We start from the raw sequence: 20,922 nt of genomic DNA on the forward strand, positions 1-20,922 counted from the left end.
TAATTCCTCACCTTAACTGTCTCACTGAAAAATTCCCTTGACTTGGCTTCTGGAACATTTTATTTTCTAGCTTTCCAATTCAGTTTACACAAAGGAGTGAGTTTAATTCTCCTAATGCAAAGATTTGACAGGTTATGCCTTAAAAACCTTTAGACTGTCACAGCCTATGAAATTAAACTCTGAAGGTACTCCAATACTAGATTTCCTGGGCTTAAAACCACATACCACCTCTCCTACTAAGTTTTTTACCTCGTTCCAGCCATGATGGCTTATTTGCTGGTCCTCAAATACTGCCAGTTCTTTTCCATCTCATTACTCCTGCCCTGTTTTCAAAGCTTAGCCATTCTTCAAGGCCCAGCTTAAATGTTACTTCCTTCATGAGGACAGCTGGATATGCCATCTCACATGCCTTAAATAGCTGTGGATAAAGGATTAACAAAAACTCCTTCTGCTCTATGGATAAATTTGACCTTGGGTTAACTTTCTAGCTCTCTTCCTAAGGAAAAACGATGGTGGAATGTATTACTAGGCAAAACTGCTTAAGGTAAAAATGACCTGTAATTGGTAATGCATACTTAGAATTCTATAAACTGTAAATATCTGGCGGGAAGACAGAATAGCTTTGTCCTTCTCTAAATGCAATTGGTTCCTGTAACTGTGGCATGTCTCTTGCAGCAACTCAGAAACTCTATTTACAGTCGCATTACAACAGGTAGTGGCTCCTGCTGTATACGAGGCTAAGCCAAGGTAGCTCTTGTCCCTACCTGTCCAGTCTCTTGCACCTGAGCTATCATTTCTTTGTACACACAGAATACTTCTTAGATGGCTGGGGACTGTCATGAGGACTTATCACTCCTCCGGAGGAGGAACACTTGATGATGCTGCGCTGGCGAGCTCTTTTCTACCCTGTATGCTTTTGCAAACTGGTGACAAATGTGACCTATTCAGGTCTGGAGAATCCAAGTACTTCCATCTTTAAGGTTCCTTTGATAGGAGTTCCTGTCGTGGCTCAGTGGTTAACGAATCCGACTAGGAACCATGAGGTTGTGGGTTCGATCCTTGGCCTTGCTCAGTGGGTTAAGGATCCGGTGTTGCCCTGAGCTGTGGTGTAGGTCGAAGACGTGGCTCGGATCCTGCGTTGCTGTGGCTCTGGTGTAGGGCTGTGGCTACAGCTCTGATTCAACCCCTAGCCTGGGAACCTCCCAATGCCTCGGGAGCAGCCCTAGAAATGGCAAAAAGACACACACACACACACAAATAAAATAAAAAGGTTCCTTTGATAGTCACCAGAAATTCATCACCTAGTTCACAGCTACTTACGTTGAAGGGCTCCCTAATCCATTAAGATCTTTGTGGTTAAGACTACGTCTTTTTCATCTAGCGAAATCACTGTGGTATTGCTGTGTGATCTGAGTCAATCTGAACTGATTTTTTCACCTTTAACAGAGGAGTAATTATTTCCGATCTCCAAGAGTTGTTGTGATGATTAAATATGACATATATAAAAATGTTTCCCAAGCAGTAAGTGCTATACCTAAGTGGTTGGTGATGCTCGTATCATTATGCTCACAGATAAACTAATGTTTCCTCTCCTACATGTATCATCCCTACAAATATAGTAATATTTATTAAACAGCTCATATATTCTAGTTTTCATTTCAATCTTAAAAATTAAAAACAATTTGATAAAGGAGAGGTCATACTGATATGAAGCTGATTTCACAGTAAGAAATGCCCCATCTTGTTCTTAAACTCAAACACTGGTCTTTAGGTGTAAAAAATTGTCTTCTCAGGGTGGGGTTCCCGTCGTGGCTCAGTGGTTAACGAATCTGACTAGGAACCATGAGGTTGTGGGATCGATCCCTGGCCTTGCTCAGTGGGTTAAGGATTCGGCGTTGCCGTGAGCTGTGGTGTAGGTCACAGACACAGCTTGGATCTGGCATTGCTGTGGCCATGGTGTAGGCTGGCGGCTACAGCTCCAATTAATCCCCTAGCCTGGGAACCTCTATATGCTGCAGGTGCAGCCCTAAAAAACAAACAAAAAAGTCCTCTCAAACTTGCTGAAAGTAAACAGTTCACCACAGTTCTTACTCCAAGGCATTTTAGCAAGTTGCTGGAAACATTAAGCCTGAAGACTAAAAGTGAGCTAGTTAAAATAGCCCTTTTAGGAGTTCCCGTTGTGGCTCAGTGGTTAACGAATCCGACTAGGAACCATGAGGTTTCGGGTTTGATCCCTGGCCTTGCTCAGTGGGTGGAGGATCCTGTGTTGGTCTGAGCTGTGGTGTAGGTCACAGACTTGGCTGGGATCCTGGGTTGCTGTGGCTGTGGCTGTGGCAGAGGCCGGTGGCTACAGCTCCGATTCAACCCCTAGACTGGGAACCTCCATATGCCGCAGGAAGCGGCCCTAGAAAAGACAAAAAAAAAAAAAAAAAATAGCCCTTTTATATTCATGGGACTTCTTAGCTCAAACATTAAAAAATAGAAGCAGCATTGTCAAGAACGTTATCTTAGAAATTTTTCAGATATATAAAATAAGGTGGATTAGAGGATCAAGAATTTTGTTAATTTTTCTGCTATGTTTCACCTTTAAGTAGCAGTATAAAATATCACTTTATAAGCAGAAATCAAACCAGTTTTACTTGTGGTTGGAGAAAGGCCACACAATCAATACTCTCTAATAACATGTAAATAGTGGCTGTAGCTCGACCAAACCACTGAAAGTTTTTTTTTTTGGTCTTTTTAGGGCCACACCCATGGCATATGGAGGCTCCCAGGCTAGGGGTCTAATCAGAGCTGTAGCTGCCAGCCTATGCCACAGCCACAGCCATGACAGATCCGAGCCACATCTGTGACCTACACCACAGCTCACAGCAACACTGGATCCTTAACCCACTGAGTGAGGCCAGGGATTGAACCCGAAACCTCATGGTTCCTAGTCAGATTCGTTTCCGCTGTGCCAGGATGTGAACCTCTGAAAGTTTTATCATAGACTTCACCTTAACAATGAAAAGCCTACTTCTGTTCCTCTTCTGTGTAATACTGGACATAGTTAAATGCATATTTTTCCATGTTTATCCCTGTCCCATTCTTCCTTAAGCCTCATAAATATGATTCAAAATACTACTCCTAGAGTTCCTGTTTTGGCTCAGTGGTAATGAACCCAACTAGTATCCATGAGGACTTGGGTTCGATCCCTGGCCCTGCTCAGTGGGTTAAAAGATCTGGCATTGCCATGAGCTGTGGTGTAGGTCACAGACAGGCTTGGAACCATTGTTGCTGTGGCTGTGGTGTGGCCAGTAGCTACAGCTCTGATTCGATCCCTAGCCTGGGAACTTCCATATGTGTTGGGTATGGCCCTAAAAAGCCCCCCCCCCAAAAAAATCAAAATATTACTCCCTTCCTTTTTGTTCTCATCACCCCATATCTAGGACCTAGATAGTTTCTCACATTCCTTAGAAAATCTTATTTTCCTATGTCTGTAAGCCCAACACCAGATAAGGTATCTGAGAATCAAGGGATCCCATTCCCTCCAGATGTGTTCTAAAGTATTTTTCAAAAAAACAAACAAACAAAAAGAAGCCAAGAACATACCTGTTAGAGAAATAAAACTATATTACTAGACAGGCCAAGTGAAAAGTAGGACTTGCTAACTAAATATAACTAAAGAACATTTGTTTTTTTTGTTTTTCGCCTAAAACTTTATCTTTAGGACATTAACTCTGCCAGCACCTGCACCCCAATTTGAATCTGCTTCTGAATCTACTTATTTTTCTGTAAGAACAATTTGGATATAAAAATTGGCTGATTCACAGTGAAATATTAACTACAGCTATACATAATTTTAATAATCCTCCAATACAGTGATAACATTTCATTATTAGAGCGATTATTCTATAGAAAAAGTGAGCACACAAAAATACTAACTCAGAATTTGGTTCTACATGAAACAAGAAAAATATTTAAGGCTCAAATGTCCAAGAGTGGGAAGTGACAAGGGAAATATAAGGCTAGTCACAAAGCCTCCAAAAAAACCCCCAAAAAACAAAAAACCCTGCCAATCTTACATTGTATAAAGATATTATTAGCTATTGGTTAGAGTGATAATAGCAGAATCAGGAAATGCCCACATACTTGGCTGGAGATACAATATACTGTATGTTCTGGAGTTCCCGTCGTGGCTCAGCAGAAACAAATCTGACTAGTATCCATGAGGATGCAGATTCAATCCCTGGCCTCCCTCAGTGAGTTAAGGATCTGGCGTTGCTGTGAGCTGTGGTGTAGGTCCCAAAGGTGCCTCGGATCCCGAGTGGCTGTTGTAGGTCGGCAGCTGCAGCTCTGATTTGACCCCTAGCCTGGGAACTTAATATGCTATGGGTGTGGCCCTAAAAAGGCTACATATATACACACACAAACACACTGTATGTTCAAGTCACAATTGACCACATTAAAAGCAGGATTATCCTGTATTTTTCTGTGGTTTTCCCCTCACCTTCATAGCTTTCACACAGGAGTGGTAATCAACATTCAGCTGCTAAAGGCTATGAGAAGGCACAAGGATCTTCTAAAAAAGTATAGCACCAAAGCTAAAGAACTGACCTGGCTGCTGAAGTAGTTAGTTAAGCTCTACCACCAGAAAGAGTTTCACAATGTTTGCATCAACAATAAGTACAGACCTTGGCGATACAATTGAGAGTCACTTACAAGGCTGGAAAAATGAGATAAAAGCTCTTTAGCTTCATATAAACCACAGTAAAATATATTCAGCACATATATAGGCTTTCTTCAAATTCACGTAGCAGGCTATTAGTTTAGAAACTGATAATGCTTTGCAAGAAAATCCAGTTCAGAGACAAAAAAAAACCAAAACAAACCAAAACCAAACAAACAAAACACCAAAAACAAACAAAATCACTCAAGGAAAAATATAACTAAAGAACATTTATTTGTTTTTTGTTTTTCACCTAAGACTTCATCTTTAGGACATAACTGTGCCACCACCCCCACCCTGATCTGAAGGGTTAGTACAGTGAATGTTATAAAGCAGATACGAACAGTTTGAAGGACTGGAACCAATGCTAACTGACAAAAACCAACTTCCGTCTAAAGCATCATAAAAATGTTTAAGTAAAAAAAAGGGGGGGGGGAGGGGGAGCAATGGGGGTTTCAGATTGAACAAAACCCTCACATTTCATCTAATACATTCGACCTTGGCTAGAGTGTACCAAATGGAAACAGGACTACTATCATACAAGTCTTCCGCTACAGCACGCTGTACACGCCTGTGTTCCAAGCCCACCCCCGCCCCCCCAACGCTTCCAAACTCAACTATTTCCCGGCCTGCTGGGCCTGCCGACGAAGGAGCACGTAGATCTTCTCTTTAATCCAGTCTTTGTTGTAAGGCTGGTATGTCTGGGTATCAGCTCGGTAACTGAGGAACAGAAAGGTAATAATAAGCAAGGTTACAATGGCCAATTACTACCGTATTTTTAAAACCCCAAAGTATAACTGCCTAAATGAGGGCGCAGATGTCCACATGTTCGTGCTTAACAAAAACATAAAAGAGCTGATTATGTAACTTGAATTTTAAGCACTATGAAGTTTAGATCACCTAATACAACCTTGCAGCAGAATAAAAAAACAAGGCCTAGAGATCTTAAGAGAAATGCTCCATGTGTTACATATCTCCTTCTTGACAAAGTATGACCAGAAACCACATGTTCTTTTTCCTGCAGTTATCATTTTTACGGTTTCTTCAGTGATTACAAACTAAACCCAAGCACTAAAATTTCAGATTTGCTAAAATTTACTCCGAATCAACAAAAAAACCTTTAAAAATATGTTAATGCCACAAAGCTTCCTTCCCTGAAAAGTATGAAGAAAAATTTTATACACATCCAGTATTTTGGGATTTGCTTTTTAATATAAACAACGCTAGAGGCTAGGAAGGGTAAGGAGTGGCATTAGCAAAGAAATTCCAATAGGATTCCAGGGTATTGGGAGCACAAGGCATCATTTAATAGCCAAATCACTCAAGGTATCCTAAAAGAACTCAGAAATTCTTTTTCTCTTCCCCCACTTCCCACCTTTTAGGGCTGCACCTGCAGCATAAGGATGTTCCCAGGCTAGGGGTTGAATCAGAGCTATAGCTGCCGGCCTACACCATAGCCACAGCAACACTGGATCCTTAAACCACTAAGTGAGGCCAGGGATCGAACCCGCATCCTCATGGATATTAGCCAGGTTCTTAACCCATTGAGCCACAATGGGAACTCCAGAGGACTCAAAAATTAGAAACATTCCAGTTTCTAGCTAGTTAAGCAATAAATTCGTTTTTAGAGTTAAAGTGATAGTATAAAAAAGCAATAAGCAAGCAGAGATCACACAAATACAAAGCTATACACTTTGAAACACCTCAAAGTGTTTCAAAGCCATGTGCACCATCTGGTAGAAACGCCCATGGCATTCAAGAGAGGCAAAGATGTAGCTTGCCTTAAAACAACAAAAAACCCAAATCAAAAAAACACAGGGCATATCTTAGTAAAATAAAATACCTAATTTATCCATCAGTTTCATTTTAGCCAAAAGTTTCATTTGTTAGCTTCTCAGCAAAAAATCACGTACACCTCAATACAAATTGATACTAAACACCTATTAAGAAGTTGCCAGGAGTTCCCGTCATGCATGGCTCAGTGGTTAACGAACCCGACTATCATCCATGAAGACTCGGGTTCAATCCCTGCCTCATTCAGTGGGTTAAGGATCCAGCAATGCCATAAGCTGTGGTGTAGGTCACAGATGAGGCTCAGATCCCAAGTTGCTGTGGCTGCAGTGTAGACCGGCGGCTACAGCTCCAATTCAACCCCTAGCCTGGGAACCTCCGTATGCAACTGGTGTGGCCTTAAAAGACCAAAAAAAAACCCAAAAAACAAAACAAAACAAAAAAAGGTTGCCAACTGCTAGGTATTGCTTTAAGTGCTCATCTGAATGAACTCATTTAATCCTGTTCACAATTCTGTGAGTAGATATAATTATCCATTTTTTATAAAGGAGAAAACCAAAGCTCAAAAAAGTGCAATAATTAATTAGCTAAGTGAATTTGGGCAAGGAGTAGAACACTCCAGACCAGAGTCCTTACTGTTAACCACTGAGCTAGAAACCTATGCTCTGCTTTTTGAAAAGAAACAAATTCCAAAGTAGCAACGCTTCACACTGCTATCATATTCTATCCCCAAATGGTAAGATCAGAATCTGGTTCATTGAAAATGCACAAACTTCTTACTTTTACAAAACATCTGGCTTTTTACTAATGTCTTTTTGCTACAATGAGAAACTTTTTTTCCCCTTCTTTTTAGGGGCACCCAGGCTACGGATCCAATTGGAGCTGCAGCTGTTGGCCTATGCTGAAGCCACAGCAATGCCAGATCCAAGCTCGAGCTATGCTGCAGCTTGCAGCAATGCCAGGTCCTTAACCCACAGCTCAAGCCAGGGGTTAGGACGGCATTCTCATGGATACTAGTCAGTTCTTAACCTATTGAGCCACAACGGGAACTCCCAAGGAGAAATACTCCTAAAAAGTAAACCAATTTTGACTATCCTTTGGTTCATCTTCCTAGTTAAACAAGTGCCAATCTAGTCTACTTTCAGGTATGGCAGAACAGACTACAATATTTAACACTGGAAAAGAATATAAAAATGGGAGTTCCTGTCGTGGCGCAGTGGTTAACGAATCCGACTAGGAACCACGAGGTTGCGGGTTTGATCCCTGCCCTCACTCAGTGGGTTAAGGATCCAGCGTTGCCATGAGTTGTGGTGTAGGTCGTAGACACGGCTCAGATCCCATGTTGCTGTGGCTCTGGCGTAGGCTGGCAGCTACAGCTCCGATTAGACCCCTAGTCTGGGAACCTCCATAGGCCGCAGGAGCGGCCCAAGAAATGGCAAAAAGACAAAAAAAAAAAAAAAAAAAAAGAATATAAAAATGAACAAAATGTTTCAGAATTACAGTTTGGGTGGAACAGCCTTATTTAGACCTAAATGTTCACAAACCAAGATCACTTTGGATTGTGAACATTAAGGAATCCATCAGCTTGCATGCTATTTTCCAACTTAAAGTAGTAATAATGCCTTCTTTATGTTAACTGCTACTTGAAAATGAGACAATTAAATGTTAAACACATGAATAAAATCCCTAACTGCTGGCATAAATATTTTAGCCTAGTGTATGGCCAATGAATGCAGGTTTACATAAGAATGGAAGCTGTGGATCTGAGCAGGGAAATTAGCCGGGGTCTTTTTTTTTTAACTGATACCAAATGGTCTTCCTTATTAGGAAGGAGGTCCTCCTCATTAAAGTAACCAAGGATGCAAATGTCCCTCTCTCTCTAAGCAAATGAGAGAAGCCCACATCTTCAAAAAGCTGTTATCTTACTCTTAAAAAAACTTATTAAAACAAAAAAAACCAAAAACCTTACAGATCAGAGAAACGTGAAGAAATTTATACTCTGGCTTCAAATATATGAAATACAAACCCTCCATGGGAGTCCCTGTCGTGGCTCAGTGGTAATGACCCTGACTGGTAACCATGAGGTTGTGGGTTCAAGCCCTGGCCCGGCCTCAATCAGGGGGCTAAGGATCCGGCATTGTCATAGGCTGTGTGTAGGTCGCAGACTCGGCTCGGATCCTACATTGCTGTGGCTGTGGTGTAGGCCAGCAGCTGTAGTTCAGATTCGACCCCTAGCCTGGGAACCTCCATAGGCCACGAGTGTGGCCCTAAAAAAAAAATAATAAATAAACCACACAAATCCTCCGTGTATGAATTTTATAATTAATGCATGGTCAGTTTGTTCTGGGCTTAACAAAGTACACTTTTATTTATTCCATTCTCTATTGGTTTAAAAATAATTAAAAACTGTCCTATGTCACTGCCAGTTAAACTTAATAAAACCAACGAGTCCACAACAATTAGCAAACCAAAAACGAACTCAATTCCTTGTCTGAAGAGTAACAGGCCAGGTGCACAATCTTTAATTAAGGAGAGGAGCAGGATGTGCTGTCATAGGAAATGTCATGGCAATAGGAGACCTTGCCAGAAATAATTCTGGAAATCTTACCTCTCTTGATTCAAATATCAAAGTCATACGGACAAAATGGTCCTAAACCATGTATTTGATTCTAAAAGTTTTCAGAGGCCAAAGTTCACATTAGAGATAAAAACAAATAGCTAGTTTACAGTTTTCCAGACAATTAAAAACTATAGGTTACCATTCATTTCTCTTTTATACTATCTGAACTACTGTAGCTGGAATTATCTATAATAAATAATTATTATAATATATATAGTTGTACATTAACACATAATTAGTCTTTGTATTGCTTTAATAAGGCAAATATGAGAAATCACTTTAGCATGCTAGATGTAGTTTCTGGTTTACATTTAATAGCACAAAGATGAAGGAGTTCCTGCTGCGGTGCAGTGGGTTAAGGAGCTAGCATTGCTGCAGCTGCAGTGGAGGTAGCAGCTGTAGCTCAGATTCAATCCCTGACCTGGGAACTTCCAGATGCCACGAGTGTGGCCCAAAAAAAAAGAAAAAAAAAAAAAAAGTCATGAAAACAGAATAATATTGAGAGTTCCCGGGATGCAGCAGAAACGAATCCAACCAGGAACCATGAGGTTTCAGGTTTGATCCCTGGCCTCGCTCAGTGGGTTAAGGATCAGGCATTGCCACGCTGTGGTGTAGGTCACATAAGCAGCACAGATCTGGCGTGGCTGTGGCATAGGCTGGCAGCAACAGCTCCTATTAGATCCCCTAGCCTGGGAACTTCCACATGCTGCGGGTGTAGCCCTAAGAAGATAAAAGACAACAACAACAAAAAAGAATATTAGTTTTAATCCAAAGCAAACTGCTTTAGGATAAAGACAATAATGGAAAAAAAACTAAGAAAAGGATTATTCAGTTTAAGGAACCAAGTTCTCAGTGCAAAGTTGATTCATACTGTTTCAATTAGTAAAGTTCTTAAGATTTTAGCGTCCAGCTCTATGTTGCCAACTTAATTTATGAGCCACATGTATAAGAAATATTAATTACTATCTTCTAGGCAAAATGCAAAGATCGGTGTCAGGCACAGTGAGCTCCCAATATCATAAGTCACCTCAAACAGACGAACAAATAATAGAAAAATACAATTTAAGAGGTAGAGTGGCTAATACTTACACAAGGCAGCTGAGGTCTGCCAGATCATCGATAAAATCAAACAACTGACTGATATCATATGTGATAGAGGGGCTGTTGGGATTCATTCTCTTCAGATGTTCTTCATACATTTTACAAACACCTAAGAGAGAAGGGAAAAAAAAATCAAGACCTTATAATTATATGAACTTTAGATATGAGTGGTGTTATATGGTTATATAGTATTTCCTCTTATAAACTTGGGCTGGGAAAACAACAGTTAAGTTGACCACTTGTGTTGTAGTTGTTGCCACTAGCAAATTTTTAAATAACACCACACTTGAGAATAATGGATGACAAATGAATACTTTCCCATTCTACTTTCAAATTTTGACACAATGTGGAGTTCCTGTTGTGGCTCAGTGGTAATGAACCTGACTGGTATCCATGAAGATGTGGGTTCAATGGCTGGCTTTATTCACTGGGTTAAGGCCAGCATTGCCATGAGCTGAGGTGTAAGTGACAGACGCAGCTTGGATCTGGTGTTGCTATGGCTGTGGTACAGGCCAGCATCTGCAGCTCCACTTTGACCTGGGAACTTCCATATGCTACAGTTGCAGCCCTAAAATAGACAAAAACAAACAAAAAAACCCCAAAAAACTTGCAATGAAGAAGTGATTGTCTTAACAGAGTACTTAAGATCCTGGACTCTGGATTCAGAGACTCGAATTCTAGCTCTGTCCTTTACTAGTGACTCCACCCTGTGAACCCTACCTGTCAAATGGTGTCTCTTTATAGAGTTCTGAAGATTATGTGAAATATTGCATACAAAGGATTAGCATGTATAGTAAGCATACAAGTACTCAAATATAAGTAATAAAAAAAATGATCTTGGGATAGACCATGATGGAAGATAATCTGAGAAAAGGAATGTGTGTGTATATATATATATATATATATACATACACACAGAATGGGTCATTTGGCTGTATAACAGAAATTGACACAACACTGTAAATCAGCTTTACTTTAATAAACAAATAAATATTAAAAAATGTTTTAGGAGTTCCCGTAGTGGCGCAGCGGAAATGAATCCAACTAGGAAACATGAGGATTCAGGTTGATCCCAGGCCTCGTTCAGTGGGTTAAGGATCCGGCATTGCTGTGAGCTGTGGTGTAGGTCGAAGATGCAGCTCGGATGCCCCATGGCTGTGGCTGTGGCACAGGCCGGCAGCTGTAGCTCTGATTGGACCCCTAGCCTGAGAACCTCCACATGCTGAAGTATGAGGCCCTAAAGAGCACACACACACCTCCCAAAAGAAAAATAAAAAGTTTTAAAAAGATAATAATCAACAAAATCACTGGTAGCAAACCCATGTTATTAACATAATCATCTAAAGAGCAGCTTTCTCTTTTTATTTGGTCTTTTTAGGGCTGCACCCACAGCATATGGAGGTTTCCAGGCTAGGGGGTGAATCAGAACTAAAGCTGCCAGCCTAAGCCACAGCCAGAGGAATGCCAGATCCTAGTCATGTCTGTGACCTACGCCACAGCTCATGGCCAACGCCAGATCCTTAACCCACAGAGCAAGGCCAGGGATCGAACCCACATCATCATGGATACTGTGTTGGGTTCGTTACCACTGAGCCACAACGGGAACTCCCTAAAGAGCACATTTTAAATTTAATTTTTATTCAGTGACACACTCCTCTCTTGTTCCCACAAAACGGAAACATAACCTTTTCAGTCCATTCCCACTAATAAGTTCTTCTAAGGATACTATATGATGAATGGACAAGTGAAGAATTGTCTGAAAACAACATGTCCTATCCTGGACATACAGGTCTTCGTGTACCTCGAAACTGACTTCATAAATTTCCTACTAAAAAGTTATATTCAACCACAGAATTATCAAAAGCTATCTCAGTAAGGGATTTTTTAGGTTTTTTTTCTTCTTTTCTTTTTTCGGCCACCTCTGGGGCATACTTAAGTTCCTGGGCCAGGGGCTGAAGCTGAGCCTTAGCTGTGACCTACCCCAGGTCAGGAATTGAACCGGGGCCTCCAGAGAAATAAGCCAGATCATTAACCAACTGAGCCACAGCAGGAACTCCTAGGGTTTTTGATTAGTACTGGTACACTACACTGTGATAAGAGAATATTACTCGTGGATTCTGAATAAAAAGGGTGAAATGGAAAGGAAATTTATTTAATTTTTTTTCTTTTCTAGGGCCGCTCCAGCAGCATATGGAGGTTCCCAGGCTAGGGGTCTAATCGGAGCCGCAGCCACAGGCCTACGCCAGAGCCACAGCAATGCGGGATCTGAGCTGCATCTGCAACCTATACCACAGCTCACGGCAACGCCGGAACCTTAACCCACTGAGCAAGGCCAGGGATCGAACCCGCAACCTCATGGTTCCTAGTTGGATTCGTTAACCACTGAGCCACAACGGGAACTCCTGGAAAGGAAATTTAAAAGAAAGTAAATTCATTGTGGCCCTGACCCACTGCTATCACTGTACTTAACTGTGAAAGACTGAATGCTTTCCTGCTCAGATCAGAAGAACACTAGAATATTTGCTCTTGCCACCTGTATTCAACATTGTATTAGAAGTTCTAGGCAGGTGATTTGGCAAGAAAAAAATAACAGACTAAAATTTGACAGGAAGAAGTGCATCTATCTCTGTTCACAGATGACATGATCTTGTATAAAGAATATCCTAAGGAATATTAAGCAAAACACAGACAAACTATTAGAACTAATAAATGAATGCAGCAAGCATAATATAAGACCAATACACAAAAATCAATTCTTTCTATACCCTAACAATAAGCAATCTAAAAATGAAACAAAGAACACAGCTCCACGTACAACAGCATCTAAAATTCTTAGGAAAAAATTTCATAAAAGAGACTTAAGAATTTACTGAAGGAGTTCCCTCTGTGGCACAGCGGAAACAAATCCGACTAGGAACCATGCAGTTGTGGGTTCGATCCCTGGCCTTGCTCAGTGGGTTAAGGATCCACTGTGGTGTAGGTCGCAGACGCAGCTCAGATCCCGTGTTACTGTGGCTGTGGTGTAGGCCAGCAATTACAGCTCTGATTAGATCCCTAGCCTGGGAACGTCCATATGCTGCAAGTGCGGCCCTAAAAAAGCAAAAAAAAAAAAAAGAATTTACTGAAAACAAAACATCATTGAAAGTAAAGACTTAAATAAATGGAATAATACCTTCGTGTTCATGGATTGGGCAACTTATCAACATGGTAATTAATACTGCCCCAAATGATCTATAGATTCAAGGCAATCCCTATCAGAATCCACGGCACTTCTGTAGAAATTGACAAGTTTGACTCTCAATTTGAAACAGAAATAAAAGAGACCTGGGATAGCCAAAACAATCTTGCAGAAGAACAACGTTGGAAGACACACTGCCTGATTTCAAAACTTACGACAAAACTACTGTAATCAAGACAGTGTGGGATTTCCCTTGTGGCACAGTGGGTTGAGGATCTTGCATTGTCACTGCAGCATCTTGGGTCGCTGCTGTGGTTTGGGTTCTATCCCTGGCTGGGAACTTCCACATGATCTGGCCCCGAAGCCCCCTCCAAAACAAACAAACACTGTAGCACTTATTATGCATAAGAACAAGCGCATAGATTAATGGAATAGAAACAAGAGTCCACAAATAAACCCTTACATTTATGGCCAACTGTTCTTTGACAAGGATACCAAGACAATTCAATGAAGCAAGAATAGTTTTAGCAACAAATGGTGCTAGGAAAACTGTACACTCACATACAAAAGAAACTTGAACCAATTATCTCATAACATATATAAATATTCACTCAAAATGCCCCAGGGACCTAAATGCCAAAATCAAAACTATAAAACTCTTTGAAAAAAATATAGGCACTGGAGTTCCTGTTGTGGCGCAGTGGTTAACAAATCTGACTAGGAACCAAGAGGTTGCGGGTTCAATCCCTGCCCTTGCTCAGTGGGTTAAGGATCCGATTCATTTCTGCTTTGCCACGATGGGAACTCCAGGCAACAGCTTCTTAATTTGACATCAAAACCACAAGCAACAGAAGAACAAAAAAAGCAAGCTTAACTTCATTAAAATTTAAATCTTTGTGCTTCAAAGGACACTATCAAGAAAGTGAAGGGAGTTCCCCTTGTGGCTCAGTGGTAAGGAACCTGACTGGTATCCATGAGGACTCAGGTTTGACCCCTGGCTAGGTTTGATCCCTGGCCTGGCTCAGTGGGGTAAGGCCCTGGTGAGGTGTAGGTTGCAGACGCAGGTCAGATCTGGCATTGCTGTGGCTGTGGTGCAGGCTGGCAGCTGCAGCTCTGATTGGACCCCTAACTTGGAAACCTCCATATGCCACAGAAGCAGCCCTAAAAAGCAAAGCAAACAAACAAAACCAAGCCAAACCAAACCAAAACAAACAAACAAAAAATAAAGTGAAAGTGAAAAGGAGATCCCACTGTAGTGCAATGGGTTAAGAATCTGACTGCAGGGAGTTCCCACTGTGGTGCAGTGGCTAATGAATCCGACTGGGAACCATAAGGTTTCGGGTTTGATCCCTGGCCTTGCTCAGCGGGTTAAGGATCTGGTGTTGCTGTGAGCTGTGGTGTAGGTCGAAGATGCGGCTCGGATCCTGCGTTGCTGTGGCTCTGGTGTAGGCTGGTGGCTACAGCTCTGATTGGACCCCTAGCCTGGGAACCTCCATATGCCGCAGGAAGCGGCCCTAGAAAAGGCAAAAAGAAAAAACAAAAAACAAAACAAAAAGAATCTGACTGTAGTGGCTAAGGTCATTGTGAAGGCTCAGGTTTGATCCCCGGCCTGGCACAGTGGGTTGAAGGCTTTGGCAGTGCCCCAGCTGTGGCCATTAAAAAAACAAAACAAACAAACGAACAAACAAAACAGAAAAAAAGAAAAAAAGTGCAAAGATAAGCCACAGACTAGGAGAAAAATCTTTGCAAAACATCTATCTGATAAATGACTGTTACTATAAACATGCAAAGAACTCTAAAGCTCAACAATAAGAAAACAAATTTAAAAATGGGCAAAAGATCTGAAATAAATAGCTCACCAGAGAAGACATACAAAAGGCAAATAAGCATTATGAAAAGATGCTCAACATCATGACATAAAGAAACAGTAAGTTAAAACAATGAGCCATCGGTATACCTCTATTAGAATGGCAAAACCCCCAAATACTGAGAACACCAAATGTTGCTCCAGGATCTCTCATTCATTGCTGACAGGAATCCAAAATGATACAGCCACATCTGAAGCTTGTTAATTTCTTACAAAACTAAATGAAGCCTTATCATATGAGCCAACAATCACACGCCTCAGTATTTACCCAAAGGAGCTGAAAGTTGAGGTCTACACAAAACCTGCCTAGGAATCTTTGTAACAGCCAAAACTTGGAAGCAACCAAGATGCCTTCAATAGGCAAATGGATAACCAAAAAGCAGTATATCCATACAAATGAGTATTATTCAGGAATTAAAAGAAATGAGCTATTGGTCCATGAAAAGACATGGAGAAACCTTAGAAGGATATCGCTAGGTGAAAGAGCCAATCTGAAAAAGCTACGCGCTATTAATTCTAACCAAAGGACATTTTGGAAAAGGTGAAACCACGGACACATTAAAAAGATCAGTGGGCCTTCCCTTTGTGGCGCAGCAGAAACGAATCCAACTAGGAACCTGAGGTTGCCGGTTCAATCCCTGGCCTCGCTCAGTGGGTTAAGGATCCAGCGTTGCCCTGAGCCATGGTGTAGGTCGCAAACTCAGCTCTGATCCCACATTGCTATGGCTCCGATTTGGCTAATTAGACCCCTAACCTGGGAAACTCCAAATGCTGCAAGTGTGGCCCTAAAAAGCAAAAAAAAAAAAAAAAAAAAAATCAGTGATTGTCAGAGGTTTGAAGGGAGGGATGAATGAGTAGGTGGAGCAAAGGGGATTTTTAGATAGTAAATGACAGATACAGGTTAAAATCCATAGAACCGTTCAAAGCAAAAAGTATTAATATAAACTATGTACTTTAGTTAATAATGTATCAGTAGTGGTTCTACAATTGTAACAAACACACCACACTAATACAGGATATAAATAACAGGGAAAGCTAGGAGGGTGAGAAAGAAGCAGAGGTATGTGATAGAACTGTACTTTCTGACGGATTTTCATGTAAACCTGAAACTACTATAAAAAAATTGAAACCAAAGTTCCTGTCATATCTCAGTGGTTAACGAATCCAACTAGGAACCATGAGGTTGCAGGTTTGATCCCTGGCCTTGCTCAGTGGGTTAAGAGTCTGGCATTGCTGTGAGCTGTGGTGTAGGTCAAAGACACGGCTTGGATCCTCGTTGCTGTGGCTCTGGAGTAGGCCAGTGGCTACAGCTCCGACTAGACCCCTAGCCTGGGAACCTCCATATGCCGCGGCTGCAGCCTAAAAAGACAAAAAAAAAAAAGGAAACCATTCATTTAAAAAAATGATGCGGGAAGGGAAAGCTCTGTATTCCCGAGGAATATTAACTACTAAAACAATGAAAAATAAGGAAATAAGAAAATTACCATTTGGCTACCACCCTGTGAGAACTGATTCTAGTAACTCCTTTAACTTTTTTTGTTTTAGCTTTTGAGATGGAAAATAAACCACCATTTCTAATTAAAAAAAAAAAAAGCTATGGCCATCAAGCTACAAAATGAAGGGAAGTACCTTAAATACGTATTGCTAAGTGACAGAACCACCATTTGATCTAGCAATCCCACTCCTGGGCATCTACCCAGAAAAAACCACGACTCACAAAGACACATGTACCCCATTGTTCACTGCAGCACTATTTACGCATAGCCAAAACATGGAAACAACCTAAATGTCCATCGACAGAGGAGTGGATCAAGAAGATGTGGTACATATACACAATGGAATATTACTCAGCTATTAAAAAGAACGAAATACCAGCATTTTTTGCAACATGGATGCACCTAGAAACGATCATGCTAAGTGAAGTCAGCCATACAATGAGACACTAACATCCAATGCTGTCACTGACATGTGGAATCTGAAAAAAGGACAGACTGAACTTCTTTGCAGAACAGATGCTGACTCACAGACATTGAAAAACTTATGGTCTCCAGAGGAGACAGTTTGGGGGGTGGGGGGATATGCTTGGGTTGTGGGATGGAAATCCTGTGAAATCAGATTGTTATGATCATTATACAACTATAGATGTGATAAATTCATTTGAGTAATTAAGAAAATAAAAAAAGAAGAAATGAAGAATGGACAATTTATTAGAAAGGGTGCAGGGTGTGCACGAGTGGTTTACTTGATATAATGATTAAATGTAAGGATGAGGGAGTTCTCTGATGGCCCTACTGGGTTGAGGCTCCTGCACTCTCGCCAATGTGGCTCTGGTTGCTGCTGTGTCTAAGTTCAATCCCTGGCCCAGGAATTCCCACATACTGCCTCTGTGGCAAAAAAGAAAAAAAAGAACAACAACCAAAACCCAAGCGAGAACCTGAAGGGAACATCTGAAACATCTTTTTTGTCTGAACATCATCCATCTCCTCCTCAACTCCCATTTAATAAATAAATAAATAAATAAATAAATAAATGTAAGGATTAATCCAATTTGTGATGATCCAATTTATGTGATCTCATCTGAAAAGTTTATTGAAGGCTAATACTTCCCTTCAGGGTGGTGCCATCTTATCAAATACACAATAAATTATACTGATTAGGTTCTACTTGCCTTTATTCACTGAGCTAATTATTTCCTAACAACATTCTTATGGACTGTAATCAGCTTTTAACTATGTTTATTTGCTTATAAGCAGATTTGGTTCTGTAGGCACTCCTGCCTGCCTTAACAACTTTATAGTGCTTAGTTTATCCAGAATATATAAGTGATAGCTGTAAAATACTTCCATAATACAACAAAATAACAATACATAACAGAATTTTACAGAACAATCAGAGGCTTGGGAAAGACATTCATTATATACAAGAGCTTGATAAGACAGCATGCATAATTAATATTTCAAGTATTCAACAAACATGGTCCTAAATATCTACTTTCCCTGCTCGAATTAACACCTCAAGAAATCTGGAGGAAAAAACAAACCTAGGTCCTAAATGAGACTCACCTTCCATGCATTCATTTACAGATTCATAGTCAGCATAAGTTCTGCCTTCTGGCCTCTTGGTAGGCTGTACCAGCAAAATGGTGTGAGACTGCAGGGGGAAAAGTGATTTTAATGTAAGTTTCTAACTTATACTTGAGAAATTCTTAGTATGAGATAAAATCTGCAACATGACACAAATGATCATTGGTTATTAAGCTGGATTCACAACTCCTCTGCAAGGTCTCTTACTCTTAATGGTTGTTTTCTCAAACTGTTATTACACTTACTGTCTGTAAGTATTCAGCATTAGCTACCTTGTACTGTTTATTTTTTTTCTTTTGCATCTTTCTTCCCAGCTGGATTGAAAACTTACTTAGGTTTTCTATCTCCACTGGTCTCTTTCTATCTCTAGCTGTATTAAGTCCCTAATAAAAACTCCTTGTCGTGGTGCAGCAGAAACAAATCCAATTAGGAAGCATGAGGTTGTGGTTAGATCCCTGGCCTTGCTCAGTGGGTTAAGGATCCTGCATCGTGAGCTGTGGTGTAGGTCACAGACAGGCTTGGATCCTGAATGCTGTGGCCGGCAGTTGTAGCTCCAATTCGACCCCTAGGCCTAAGAACTTGAATATGCTGCAGGTATGGCTCTAAAAAGGAAAATTAAAACAAATAAATAAATAAAAATTAATATAACATCACCTTAGAAAATCCATTAAATTATTCATCTTGGAGATGACTCACCTTAAGGGGTGAGGGTTGATGTACTTTTATCTTTATTTATTTATTTATTTATTTAGTCTGTTTAGGACTGCAAGTGCAGCACATGGAAGTTCCCAGGCTAGGCTTCAAATCAGAGCTGTAGCTGCTGGCCTACGCCGCAGCCACAGCAACTCAGGATCTGAGCCACATCTGTGACCTACACCACAGCTCACAGCAATACGGGATCCTTAACCCACTGAGCGAGGCCAGGGATCAAACCTGAGTCCTCATGGATACTAATTGCTTCGCCCAAACTATCAAAAAAGAAAAAAGATGGGGGCAGAGAGAAGAAAAAGAAACTAAAGTTGTTCAGTAAGGGCAACAAAATTTAAGACTTCTGAACCAGTAACTGTTGACTTTAAATACAAACTCCAGTTTTTAATTCTACTCGGAATTAAAGAACTAATCATAGATATCTGCTCAATGCGAATGGGTTGTTACTAACTGCTGTCTTTTTCTCAGATTTAATCTAAGTATTTTAACACAACTGACCAAACAGTGACATAAAAGGAAGGAAACTCACTGAGATGAAATGACATACCCAAGGTCACATTATTATTTATAATAAACCAAGAATTGAAAACCCAGTCTTCTAATTCCTAGTCCTCCTTGGGAGACTATGTTGGGTCAAACACTGAAGTATCTCCATTCAGAGAAGTACATGAAAAAGTTCCTTGTTAATAACAGATGCATAATCTGTTAATAACTGTGGCAAACTGAAAACGAAAACTAAAGTATGGAAGTAATCATGATTCTTCAGAATCCCTGAGAGCATTTCCTTTTTGTGAATTACAAAACACACACACATAAGCAAAAGAAAACCCCAAAAAAACAAAACCGACCAAACAACACCCCCCGCCCCCATCCACTACACTACCGACCCAGGTTCTAAGCAACCTGGACCCTCAGCTCAACCTATCTTTTCAACTTCCAGCCCCAAAGAATATAAATAAGGATAAAAAGAGGATTGAAGGCTAAGGGAAGCACAAAACCAAGCATGTACATCTCAGAAAAGAGAAAAGGTTGCACGTATTTTCAAAAAGGCAGAGCACAGAAAACAAAGGGAATAGCTGAGCACGCTGCAAAGACGATTCCTCCTGGCCCACACTTTGGGTGCTGTAAGCTTGGGGAGAGACAGGATTGTCAGACATCTCTCGCCCATTGTTCCTACAGTAAGATAGAGCGTTTGCAGAGACAGGTCAGCATCCCAACGCCGGGTTCTACCAAGCAGCAATAGGGAGAAAGCGCATCCTCCGCACCGCACGCCTTGCCGGAGCCATCAGGCTGGCGCGCAACCGCAGGGCGGACCGGGGCTCAGCGGCCTAGTGCCAGGCCCAGCGTTTCCGCGGCGGGAAGGGGAAGGATCGATCTACAGGCTGGAGAGCCGAGCAATAGCATGCGCGCGCTAGACCGCGTTGGGAGAAGATGTACGAGCAGGGGTCGCCCCAGAGGTTGGGGGCTCGGGGAGCCGCTTAGGCCTTTCTCACCATCGCGCCGATCCCTTTTCCTGCAGCCGCTGCCGACACTGCTGCAGCACACGAGCTTAGCCGCAACGCCGCCAACAGCCAATCCCCGCGAGAGGAGCCGCCGGAAGTCGTCAGAAGGGCACCGCGAAAGAACCTTTTGAACCATAGAGGCTCCTTTATTTCCGGCAGCTAGAGCAGATGTTGACTCTGTTTCAGCCATTTTGAATAAGGGCGACGAGACATAGAGAGAATGTATCGGAACTTAAAAAAAATCATATTTCTTTCCAAGAATCTGTCTTCCTCGCTTTCGCTGTAAGACATGAGGCTACAGTGATCATCGGTTTAAACAGTTACACAAGTCATTTTTTCAATGGCCCTACTCAAAAATGGCGGC

The 20,922-nt window shown here is 41.2% G+C and overlaps 1 protein-coding gene across 1 annotated transcript; it reads right to left on the reverse strand.

The window, feature by feature from the left end:
• On the reverse strand, positions 4,924-20,620 carry ERH (enhancer of rudimentary homolog (Drosophila)). Its single transcript, NM_001185163.1, has 4 exons — positions 20,550-20,620; positions 18,328-18,415; positions 10,209-10,329; positions 4,924-5,428 (listed from the first exon to the last, which is right to left on the reverse strand). The coding sequence occupies exons 1-4, from the start codon at positions 20,550-20,552 to the stop codon at positions 5,326-5,328; spliced, it is 315 nt and encodes a 104-aa protein (NP_001172092.1). The 5' UTR covers positions 20,553-20,620; the 3' UTR covers positions 4,924-5,325.

Source organism: Sus scrofa, chromosome 7 (assembly GCF_000003025.6).
Source record: "Sus scrofa isolate TJ Tabasco breed Duroc chromosome 7, Sscrofa11.1, whole genome shotgun sequence".
Classification (NCBI taxonomy): Eukaryota; Metazoa; Chordata; class Mammalia; order Artiodactyla; family Suidae; genus Sus; species Sus scrofa.